The 12,419-nt window shown below is 41.5% G+C and overlaps 1 protein-coding gene across 2 annotated transcripts in view; it reads left to right on the plus strand.

The window, feature by feature from the left end:
- LOC126428462 (protein CREG1) overlaps window positions 1-12,419 on the plus strand; it is a 50,071-nt gene that overhangs the window by 12,388 nt on the left and 25,264 nt on the right. For both annotated transcript variants that reach the window (XM_050090396.1, XM_050090397.1), the window contains exon 2: window positions 2,346-2,571. In XM_050090396.1, the coding sequence (XP_049946353.1) occupies window positions 2,349-2,571 (223 nt within the window). In that variant the 5' untranslated portion in view covers window positions 2,346-2,348. The remainder of the gene's footprint in view (window positions 1-2,345; window positions 2,572-12,419) is intronic.

The following is a 12,419-nucleotide window of genomic DNA, read 5'->3' on the forward strand; positions in this document are numbered from 1 at the left end:
AACTTATTCCTTCCATCTTCCGCCATGTCCAGATCTCAAAAGCCTCCAGCCTTTCTCTGTCTTTTTTCCTCATAGTCCATGTTTCAGCGCCGTGTAGAAGAACACTCCATACAAGACATTTTATGAGTCTCTTTCTGAGTTCTCTGTCCATACCGCTGCAGAAGATTCTCCTTTTCTTATAAAACGCCTCTTTTGCCATTGCTATCCTTGTTTTAATTTCTGTGGTGCACTTCCAGTCGGTGTCTATCCTGCTTCCAAGATACTTAAAATTTTGCACCTGTTCTAGTTTTTCTCCATTCAGCACAATTTTTAGTTCCTTATTTCCTCCTATTGCCAATACTTTTGTTTTATTTGTGTTAATTTTCATTCCATATTTTTTTCCGTTAGTTGCAATGGTGTCCACCAAATCCTGTAATTCTTTTTCCCCTGTGGCTAGAAGGACCATGTCATCAGCAAATCTCAAGCACCCTACTCTTCTTCCTCCAATTTCTACTCCTTTGTCATCTAATGAGCATTGGTCAATCATATTTTCCAAGTACAGGTTGAAAAGAGTAGGTGATAAACAGCATCCTTGTCTTACTCCTTTCCCTAGTCTGATCCAGTTTGTACTTTCTCCTCTCACTTTAACTGACACTTTTTGATTAAGGTACAATGAGTTTATAAGTCTTCTGGTTTTCCAGTCCACTCTCTTTTCCCTCATAATAGTCGCCAGCTTGTCCCAAACCACATTGTCAAATGCCTTTTCTAAATCGATGAAGCACATATATAGGTCTCTTCCTTTTTCAATAAACCTTTCTCCTAAGATTCGTAGGAGCCCTATTGCATCTCTGGTGCCCATATTCCGTCTAAAGCCAAACTGCTCCTCGCCGAGATTCTCCTCTTTTACTTTTTCAAGTCTTATTAATTATTCTTAACATCACTTTGGCTGCATGTGAAATGAGGCTGATTGTCCTGTGCTTGCTGCATTTCTTGGTTCCTTGTTTTTTCGGCAATGGAATCATTACTGTTGTCAAAAAGTCCTCAGGCCATTCACCACTGTCATATATTTTATTACATAACCTCAATATTTCTCTTATTCCATTGTGGTTCAAGCATTTTAGTATTTCTCCCGGTATTGTATCTGTACCTACTGCTTTGCCATTTTTCATTGCAGCAATAGCAGACTTTACTTCTTCCATTATGATGGTCGGTCCTTTCTCTTCATCACTTACACTGTTGTGTGATTCAAGTTCCAGAGTTTCTGGTTTGCTATTTGTGTCATATAGCTCTTTTATATATTCTTCCCATCTCTGGAGGACATCGTCACGATCTTTATACACTACCTCTTCGTCTATGGCCTCTCAATTGGTTAGTTTTGTCTTTTGTGGCGAAATGCAGCCTTAACTAGGTTCAGCAGCATTGATTGTGCATAGCTCATGCAAAAAATCAATGAGCAAAATACCTAGCCAGTTGACAGCCAAGTCTTGGCTTTCACTCCGGCTGTCTTCCCTTTCCTCTTCCACTTCATACTGGCTTGTTTTGATTCAGGAGTGAAGTGGTCAACCAACACTTATCCCAGATGATGACCCAACTCAAAAATGCATCACCTTCCTTCGCAGACTTGCTGTAAGCCTCTGACAGATGTCCAAATGTCTCAACTTCAGATCTCTGATTATAATGCCAGGGACACATCTGGCACAAACTTTACGGGACTTTGGCAGTTGTGATCATCACTCAATAGCTCCCGTAACTTTTTCGGACTTGTTCTGCAGTTGCGGACACACTCGCCCATCAACCTTCTTCAAATATGTCTCAAACCGTGTAAACGTTCCGTCCATTATACTGGCCTGAGGATGGTAATGGTGTTCCTGATTTTCTACTCATTTCATTCTTCATTGAATTCTTTATGCCAGGCAAACACATGAGTCCTTGACAGTGTTTTGTCTCTGAACTGTGCAGTCAATCTCTGAAAGATTTCCATCGCCTGAACACCTTCACGAGCGAGAAATTTCATAATTATGCATTGCGCAATGAAGGGGTGCATCATGAGCTCTATTGATGAACAGGTTGGAAGTGTGGAGGGGCTAGCTCTCCCCACTTCTAATGCACCCCTTCAAAGCATACCAGAAACGTGGGCCCACTCCTATCAACTTGTAGACAGTGAGAAAGAAAAATCTTGTTTATATTTGAGATACTGTCATACATTTCATTACCTGCAGATCGTTAGTGGAGTGGCATGCACAGAACAGTTCAAAGTTTGTCTGCCTTTTGAGATGATGCACACTGTACTCTCCATTGTAGTATAGGAATCTAAATTTTTAGCTAAGATATCTGTGCCTCGTTTCATAAGGCGGTTGCTTTTCCAGACAATGGCAGCCCACACGGCATGCTGCCTGCTGATGGCCACCCTGGTGGCGGTGGCTTCTGCAGACAAGTACTACGGCTACCCCGGCAAGCCGTGGGACGGGCATGCGTACGCTGCGGAGAAGTACCAGCAGTACGCTACGCTCTACCAGCAGCAGGTGATGGGCACTGGCCCGCCACCTCACACAGAGGTGGTGCGCATGGCGCGCTACATCGTCCACAATGTAGGTATGTCTGATTCCTACTATCTGCTGACTCCAGTCCATTCCCATTTGTACAGTGCACATTGCTATTTGAAGATTCAAACTTTAATATGGGGCAGTTGTTTACACACATAAAAAAAAGTTTTGCATCACCTCAATTCCTAGGACTGCTGAAAATAATACGTTGACTGTGGATATTTTATCACAGACGCAGTCTCTTTGACTGTTCAGAGATGTCACTAAACCTGCCCAAGGACGTAAACAACCATGCATGAGCAGTGCCTATTAGACGGAGGGGGTCCGACAGCCGATCCGTTCCAGTCATTCCACCAGGAAGGAGGTACACGGCTCCTGTTGTTGTAGATCAACCATGACTAGATGGTCAATACCGCGGTTCGATCGTGTCCGCATTGTTACATTGTGCCAGGAAGGACTCTCGGCAAGAGAAGTATCCAGGCATCTCAGAGTGAACCAAAGAGATGTTGTACGGACGTGGAGGAGAGACAGTGAGACAAGAGCTATTGATGACATGCCTCACTCATGACACCCAAGGCTACTACTGCAGTGGATGACTGCTACCTTTGGATTATCGTATTATGACTCAAACTGTGTGCAATTGGCAGCTTGATGCGCAACTTCACTCCCGACGTCCATGGCGAGGTCCATCTTTGCAACCACAACACCATGCAGCGCGGTACAGATGGGCCCAACAACATACCGAATGGACTGCTCAGGATTGGTGTCACGTTCTCTTCACGGATGAGTGTTGCATACATATGCTTTCAACCAGACAATTGTTGGAGACGCGTTTGGAGGCAACCGAGTTGGGCTGGGGTGGCATTATGTGGGGCCGGCATACGCCGCTGGTGGTCAGGTGGAAGTGCCGTAATGGCTATATGATACATGAATGCCATCCTCCAACTGATAGTGCGTATGCCACGACGAATACAGGCATGCATCAGTGCAAGATGATGTGCTACTGGGTATTAGAGGTACCATTGTGTACAGCAATCTGAACCACCACCTCTGAAGGTCGCACTGTATGGTGGTACAACATGCAATGTATGGTTTTCATGACCAGTGAAAAAGGCTGAAATGATATTTACGTTGATCTCTATTCCAATTTTCTGTACAGGTTCCAGAACATTTGGAATCAAGGTGATGCAAAACCTTTTTGATGCGTGTATTTTCAAATGATACAGAATAAAAACATGTTTCAATGTTTTACTGTCCTTCAGAGTAGTCACCAGGTTTGGGTATAACACATCTGAAGCAACGCATATAACAATCTGAAGCAAATGCTTCAAACTGCTTCCTTCCTTAATAGTAGTATCATGTCAGTCAACAAGGGCTTTAGTTTTGGGGGCTTGGTAGATGCAGCACTTCCTAGCCGCATCGACAGAACAAATTGGCCACAATGTGTGCTGTATGTGCACAAGCATTGTCCTGCAAAATTATAGGTGGGTTCTGCAGAAAATATCACCACTGTTTTCTCAAAGCTGGTCAGGGATTGTGTTCCAAAAATAAATAGTAATACAGTGCATCTGTGACTGCTGATGACACTGTAATATACAGAAAAGTATCATTGTTGAGTGGGTGTAGAAATATACAGGATGACTTAGAATTTCTATTTGGTATGATGAGTGGCAGCTTGCTCTAAATGTAGAAAAATGTAAGCTAATGCAGATGAGTAGGAAAAACAATCCTGTAATGTTCTAATGCAGTATTAGTGATGTGCAGCTTGACAAGATCATGTTGATTAAATGTGTAGAGAGAACATTGAAGAGCAGTATGAAATGGAACAGGCACATAAGGATGATGGTAGAGAAGATTAATGTTTGACTTTGGTTTATTGGGAGAATTGTAGGAAGGTGTAGCTCATCTATAAAGGCGATGGCATACAGAACTCTTGTGCGGCCCATTCCTGAGTGCTGCTCTAATGATTTGGATCCCCACCATGTCAGATTAAAGGATGATATGGATGTGGTTCAGAAGGGTGCTGCTAGAATTATCATATTAGCTCTAGATTCGATCAACACATGAGTGGTATGGAGATGCTTCACAAACTCAAATAGGAATCCGTGGAGGGAAGATGATGTTTTTGCAAAGCACTGCTGAAGAAATTTGGGGAACATGCATTTGCAGCTGACAGCAGAATGATGCTCCTGCCGCCAATGTACATTTTGTGTAAGGACTATGAAGATAAGGTAAGAGAAACTAGGGCTCCTACGGAGGCATAAAGACAGTTGTTTTGTTCTCGCTCCATTTGTGAGTGTAATAACAAGGAAATAACTTTTAGTGATATAGGATCTCTCTCTCTCTCTCTCTCTCCCCCCCTCCCTTTCCCCCTCCCTGCATTAAACCATATAGTGGCTTACAGAATATGGATGTAAATGTCGAGTGACAAGGAATGGTACTTGTTAGGATAACACCATCACAGCCACACATGAGAATCACTGTAACTTTCACATTGCTGCAGTTTTGATGATCTTTTACAAGGTGTACAACTTTGCTTCTGCCATTTTTTCTCCAATATTTGAGGCTTTAATGAAACAAATTGGTTACACATGTATCATTCAAAGTATTTTCCATCACTGGCCACTACTTTCTCACATATTTTGGGCAGTGTACGAATCCCGCATTGAAAAAGTTGTTCATCTTTTGTAGCGACCCACAAATCGATCCACTTTGTGTCTTCTTCGTGAGACTGGAAGTGTTGGTCAGCCAGGCCATGCACCATTGATCTAAACTGGTGATAGTCAGAGGGAGCAATGTCTGGAGAATATGGTGGGTGGGGTAGGACTTCCCATTTTAATGTTTTCAAGTACAAGTTGACCTCTTTTGCAACGTGTGGTCGAGCATTGTGCTGCAAAATCACTTTATCGTGCCTCTCGTTGTATTGCGGCCGTTTGTCTTTTAATGCTCTGCTCAAACACATTAATTGTGTTCGATAACGAGCACCTGTGATCGTTTCACTTGGTTTTAACATCTCGTAGTACATGATGCCAAGCTGGTCCCACCAAATGCTGAGCATGATCTCGGAGCCATGGATATTCGGTTTGGCCATTGACGTGGAAGCACAGCTGGGATATCCTCCTGATTTTTTGCATTTAGGGTTATCATAATGAACCCATTTTTCATCCCCGGTCACAATGCGATGCAGAAATCCCTTCCATTTTTGCTCTGAAGCAACTGTTCACAAACACACAAACACCGTTCAACACCTCTTGATTTCAGCTCACATGGGACCCAAGTTCCATCTTTCTGTATCATGTTCATAGCCTTGAGATGTTTTGAAATGGTTTGCTGTGTCACTCCCACTAATCGTGCCAGTTCTTCTTGAGTTTGACGCGAGTCTTCACTCAGCAATGTTTCCAATTCTGCATCTTCGAAAACATTCTCCCTTCCACCACTATGCTGGTCTACGATGTTAAAATCACCATTCTTGAAGTGTTGAAACCACTTACGACATGTTCTTTCACTAATAGAGTCCTTACTGTACGTACTTGAGAGCATTCGATGAGCCTCAGCCACTGTTTTCTTCATATTGAAACAAAACAGTAACACCTCCTGCAAATGATGAGAATTAGGCTCATAAACTGACATTTTCAATCAAGCACATATTTATGATGCAGACACAAATCGACTAATGTTTGAATGAGGTTATATTGACCGAGGTCCAGGCTAACTACCTAACATCTGTGATCTCTTTCTTTCGACCGCTGCTTACCGTTGTCGCCACCTATCGGCAAACGGCGGAAGCAAAGTTGTACACTTTGTAGTTGTCATAGTGACCCGTAATGACACCATTCATTTGATTGCCATTTCAGATGTGTGTCATATCATTTGGCTCATGTCTGATTCAGCACAATGATACAGCATAAGAAAGCTTCTCCTTCGCATTCATAATGTTGCAAATGGGTATGACCATCATCATGTCATAGCTTTTTCTGCCTTTCCATCAAATTGAGCAGAACCATTGTGAAACAGTTTTTCTCCTGGCCTGGCATTCCTCCATATAGGAAGCACAGTCATGTGCAGTAATCCTGCCACTTGGACCAGCTCAAAACACATTTGGTGTTGATCCCTGTCCAGTAACATGGTGACAGCAGACACTTCTTTATCACTGACACAGGAATGACCTGACTGACAAATGTCTCTCACATTTTGTTGTGTCTCGTGCATATGTACCTTGTCAACATTCCACAAGACAATGCAGATGGCATGCAAGTCTCTTCTTGATGTTACTGTTGTGCAGTACATCCTCTGGCAAATTCAATTTTTATTCAACTTCATTGTTCTTGTTTTGAGAACATTGTGACAGCACTACATTAGATCGTCTGCTACATGAAGCTCTGTTGCTCACAACTAAGGCTTCCTTGCAACGTTTTAATTAGTTTTTAAAGTAGTGCAAACACTACTGTGTTCTATTTATAACACAAATATTTTTTTATGTAACCAGTTACCTCCAGGTGAAATAAGCCACTTAAAAGGAACATTCTTTAACAACAACTTACTTTTCAACAAAATTTATGATGTATTTGTGAGACACCTGGGTTGCAACATACATGTGTTACTATTTGAAATGTACTTAAAAATAGGGCAAGAAAGAACACTGTAAGCCACTAACCAAATCTTCTGTAATCTTCGTTGCATCCTCGGTAGCACGCCATATTCCTAATTTGATGATTGCTAAAAAAAGTGTACACATCATCACAATGACTGTGTTGTCCTCCTCATTTCATCATCATTCCTGAAAGTGGCAAGATTGGACTGAGTAAAGGTTGGAAATTTGTACGGGTGCTGATATCTGTGCAGTTGAGTGCCCCACAATCCAATCATCATCATCATCTCGAAGAGATTGAACAGAAGACATGTTTGCAGATGGGATGGTGATATGAGGAAGATGAAATGGAAGTGCAAAGGCAGTAAGATATATGGAACCAGGAGAGAGAAAATGTGGGATGAGAGTAAGCATAATGATGAACAGGGAACGGAAGGAAAAAGGGGTAAGATAAAACTGACTGAAAAAAATTTGAAAGTGATCAGAAGTTCCAAGGGCGTAGAAGGTGTCACCATAAATGATGGCAAGATAGCTGAGGAATATGAAAAAGAAAACAGCTTCCACCAGAGTGTAAGGGGTATTCTGTGGAATAGAGACATTACAAAGGAGTAGAACAAATTTCTATATTCAACTTATTGTGAAGCCTTATATCAACAAAATCAATCAATTTTTGAGGATATAATGTAATTGGACTGATAAAAAATCTAATCACAAAGTAACAGCAGGAGAAAATAGATATGAAAGTTCTTTAAATATGCAAGCCTTAGGAGCCAGTGACTCCTTCTTCTCGCAAAAGGGTCCAAGGGAAAGGAAGAGGGATGAAGGAAAAGATCTAGTGAGGTTTAGGAAAGGGAGAGTTATGGAAAAGTCACGCAGACCCCTGGATCGAGGGACACACACCAGACATGATGAGAAGGAAAGACTGATTGTTGAGAACTGCAGAGGACGAATCTGAAATTTTCAAACCTTGTCCAGTGCAATCTCCAACAATCAGGGCAACAAAGCTGTTTGGGATCCGTGTGAAATGTGTGTTAAAAGTCCTTTGGCATGGGGTACATGCGAGCTCAAATCTGGGGTTATAACTGGCTGCCACCCCGGTTACTTAAGAAGATTTAGTACAGTAGAGGAGAGATTACACTCCAGCTTATGTTTTTAATACGCTTTTTTTCCAACATTTTAAATGAGTTTGTAGCTATATTCACGGCTGGCTCTAAACTGGGGAGCTCGGTTGGTTGGTCTGTTGTTTCCCTGGATCATGTCCTCAAGATTCGGTTGTCTCCGGTGTTCACTATATTCGTTGCTGAACTATTTGCAATCTTGAAGGTGCTGGAGCAGATGCTGTTCTGACTCCCTGAGTGCCCCTCAGCCTCTGCAATGCTTCTACCCAGCTGCTAAAGTAGTCCAGGATCTTCAGGAGACACTCCTCTGGCTACAAAGGCTGGGGAAGGAGGTGTTATTTTGCTGGGTGCCAGGGCATCATGGGTATTGCAGGCTACAAAAGGGCAGATACAGCAGCAAAGGAAGCGTATTGTGTTCCTAAGTTGCTTCAGTGTGCTACCTCCTTGTATGCTATCAGCTCACTGTTGAGGTGCCGAGTCCTGTATCAGTGGGAAGACTGGCTGGAAGTGACAGACAACAAGCTCCGTCCAATGAAGCCCACGATGCGGGCATGGTGTACCTCCCAGCCACGAAGATGGGTCAGGTGCACCTTACTCGTCTTCACATACGCCACAGCCCCATGATGCAGGGCTCCCTGCTCCGGTGAGAGGACCCTCCAATGTGTGGTGCATATGGTGTACAAATCACTGTGTGCCACGTTTACTGGACTGTGTTTTATTTTCTGACCAGCGGGCAGCGGCAGATTTGCCAACAGATGTGCCCCCTATTTTAAGTAACATTCGAACGAATATGATGAGAGTTCCAAGGTTTTGTGATCTGTCCAACTTGTTTCCAAAAAATTCAGGGAGGAAGTTTTTAATGTGTTAATAGTGTGAGATTCTTACACATGTTGTTTGTAAGTGGTCAGCCAGTCACTTTTCTGTGTGCCTTTCTTTTAGCTCCTCTGTCTTTATATCTTTTTACTTTTGTTTTAATCCCATGTATAGCACCTTTCACCCTTTCTTCCTTGTCTTAATGCATGTGTGATAGAGTTATTGCGCAGGTCAAAGCGAGGGATGTGAGACTGCTGGAGTGTTATTTTATAGATTTTTCTCCTCACTGTGTGATAACTATGTTTGTACTTTTACCCATAATTGTTTCTTTTAATGTGTGTAAGGGTGCTGACAACCTTGCTGTTGAACACCTGTAAGCTCAAAAAAATAAAAATAAAAACACCCATAATATTAGTATCAGTAATTTATTTCCCCAAGGATCATTTTACAATGACACAGGATCTGTCAGCTTAAGAGAAGGAAAATGTGAGTCATATATACTGTAGTGGGTTGACTTTTCTACATATTTGTGAAGTCTGATTTGCTCGTCACCTTCGAACAAGTTTTTCGCTTATTCCTGACTAATGACACTTTTGTGTGAATCTGATCTTTCCGTCTTGCTGGAGGGCTGGGAAACCATTCTTCCGTCATGTTCTTACATCTATACTCTGTTTATGAGTATACACTGTTAAGGTGCATGGCAGAAGGTATGTACCATTGTACTAATTATCAGCATTTCTCTCTGTTCCATTCACATATGAAGTTGTGCAAATTTATGTGTAAAGAAAATATATACAATATAATTAATGAAACAAGTTGATTTTTTCGTACTGTTATCATTTTGATTCCTTATAGATTTTTAAGCAAATGCAATGTCTTTCACTTTTAACTTACATAGATTCCTGTACTTGCTTTGCTGTTGAGATCAACACATGTTGGTTAAATGGTTCTCCTTCCGCCATGATTAGTTCTCATTCTTGACCGTGTGTACAATATTGATTCTTAATCGGACTTCCTCTTCTGATGCAGGCAGCTACAGGGACATGACATTGGGATAATGCTCAGAAGAAAAGAAACCTTTCATGGTTTTGCATACAAACGAACTCTCAGACTTCATATTTTCATAAAATTATTATTCAGACAACATACATCTTCTCACCATGAGAACTAATGACAGAGTCTCTCTAATAATTGTCAAAAAAAAATTGAAAAAAGTTTCAATCATTTGTCTTTCCCCTTCCGGCATAGCAAAATATCTCTTTGCCGATGCTTACAGTGGCCACGCTAGTGTTTATTGTCATTGGTAATAACTTTTATCGTAGCGTGTCGTGGCTTTTCCTTATGTACCTATACAAATGCAGGAAGAATGATTGAATATGTGTATGCATTCAGTAATTTGTTCTAATCTTATCCTCATGCAAGTGATACATAGGGGGTTGCAGTGTATCTGTAGAGTAATCATTTTAAAGCTGGTTTTTGAAACTTTCTTAATAGACTTTCTCAGGATAGTTTTTGTCTGTCTTCAAAAGTCTGCCAGTTCAGTTTTTTCAGTGTCTCTGTGACACTCTCCATTGGGTTAAACAAACCTGTGACCATTCATGCTGCCCTTCTCTGTATACATTCAATATCCCCTGTTAGTCCCATCTGGTACAGGTGCCACACACTTGATCAACATTCTAGAACTGGTTGCTTGAGTGATTTGTAAGCAATTGTAGACTGATTCCATTTCACCATTTTTCTACCGATAAACCAAAACCTACCACCTGCTTTGCCCATGACTGAACCTATGTGATCATTCCATTTCATATCCCTGCAAAATGTTACACCCAAGTATCTGTATGAGTTGGCCGATTCCAGCAGTGCTCATTGATATTGTACTCATAGGCTACAATGTTTTAATTTTGTGAAGTGCAGAATTTTACATTTCTGAACATTTATAGCAAGTTGCCAATCTCTGCACCATGTTGAAATCTTACCAAGATCTGACAGAATATTTATGCAGCTTCTCTCAGATAATAATTCTTTATAGATAACTGCATCATCTACAAAAAGCCTGATTTTATTATTAACATTGTCTTCAAGGTTATTAATATACAACATGAACAGCAGTGGTTCCAACGCACTTCCCTGGACCATACCTGAAGTTACTTCTACATCTGATGATGACTCTTCATCCAAGATAATGTGCTGTGTCCTCCCTACAAAAAAGTGCTCAATCCTGTCACAGATTTCACTCGATACCCCATATGATTTTACTTTTGACAATAAGCATAGGTGCGGTACTCAAATGCTTTTCAGAAATCAAGAAACGCTGCACCTTCCTGGTTGCCATGATCCAAAGCCTTCAGTATGTCATGTCAGAAAAGTGCAAGTTGGGTTTCCATTGACCGATGTTTTCGAAATCCATGGTGGCTGGCACTGAGGAGGTCATTCTATTCAAGAAACCTCACTTTGTTTGAGCTCAAAATATCTTCTAAGGTTCTGCAGCAATTCTATGTCACGGATATTGGATGGGAGTGCTGTGGATCACTCCCACTACCCTTCTTGTATATGGGTGTGACCTGTGCCTGTTTCCAAGAACTGGGCTCGGTTTTTCGTATTTTCAGCTGTTTCTCAACATCACTGACACTAACACTTATTTCATTCATCTTGTCAGTGGTACAAGGCTTACACTGGGGCAATTTTCCTGTGTTTTCCTTTGTAGAGGAACTTTTGAAAATGGGGTTAAGCATTTTAGCTTTTGCTTTGGTACTCCGTTTCAGTTCCTATCTCATTCAGTAGGGACTGGACACTAACTTTGGTGCCACCAACAGGCTTTACATGTTGTTGTTGTTGTGGTCTTCAGTCCTGAGACTGGTTTGATGCAGCTCTCCATGCTACTCTATCCTGTGCAAGCTTTTTCATCTCCCAGTACTTACTGCAACCCACATCCTTCTGAATCTGCTTAGTGTATTCATCTCTTGGTCTCCCCCTACGATTTTTACCCTCCACGCTGCCTTCCATGCTTTACATACGACCAGAATTTCTTTGGGTTCTGTGAAAGATCACTTCACAGTATTCTGCTACGGCTTTCTATACCTAGTATTATGTGAGCTTTGCTGCTTTTCGCGAGTGCTTTAAGCTCTAGCACTTTGTTGTGAGTGTTTTGGCAGTTTACCATTAGGATTTTAATACTCTCACACCTGTGGGAGGCATTTCTTTTGATCTTACACTAATACTTCATGGTTCCCTACAGCTATCATTTTCTTAATTGGACTGAGAGTTGCCTAATCTAAATAAAATAATAATAATAAAAAAAACCTTGTGTTCACTGCACACACCTGAGTAACAGCCTGTGATGCGTAGTCCAATGGAAACATCATCGGAGACTAAAGGACT

Source organism: Schistocerca serialis, chromosome 12 (genome assembly GCF_023864345.2).
Source record: "Schistocerca serialis cubense isolate TAMUIC-IGC-003099 chromosome 12, iqSchSeri2.2, whole genome shotgun sequence".
NCBI classification, from domain to species: Eukaryota; Metazoa; Arthropoda; class Insecta; order Orthoptera; family Acrididae; genus Schistocerca; species Schistocerca serialis.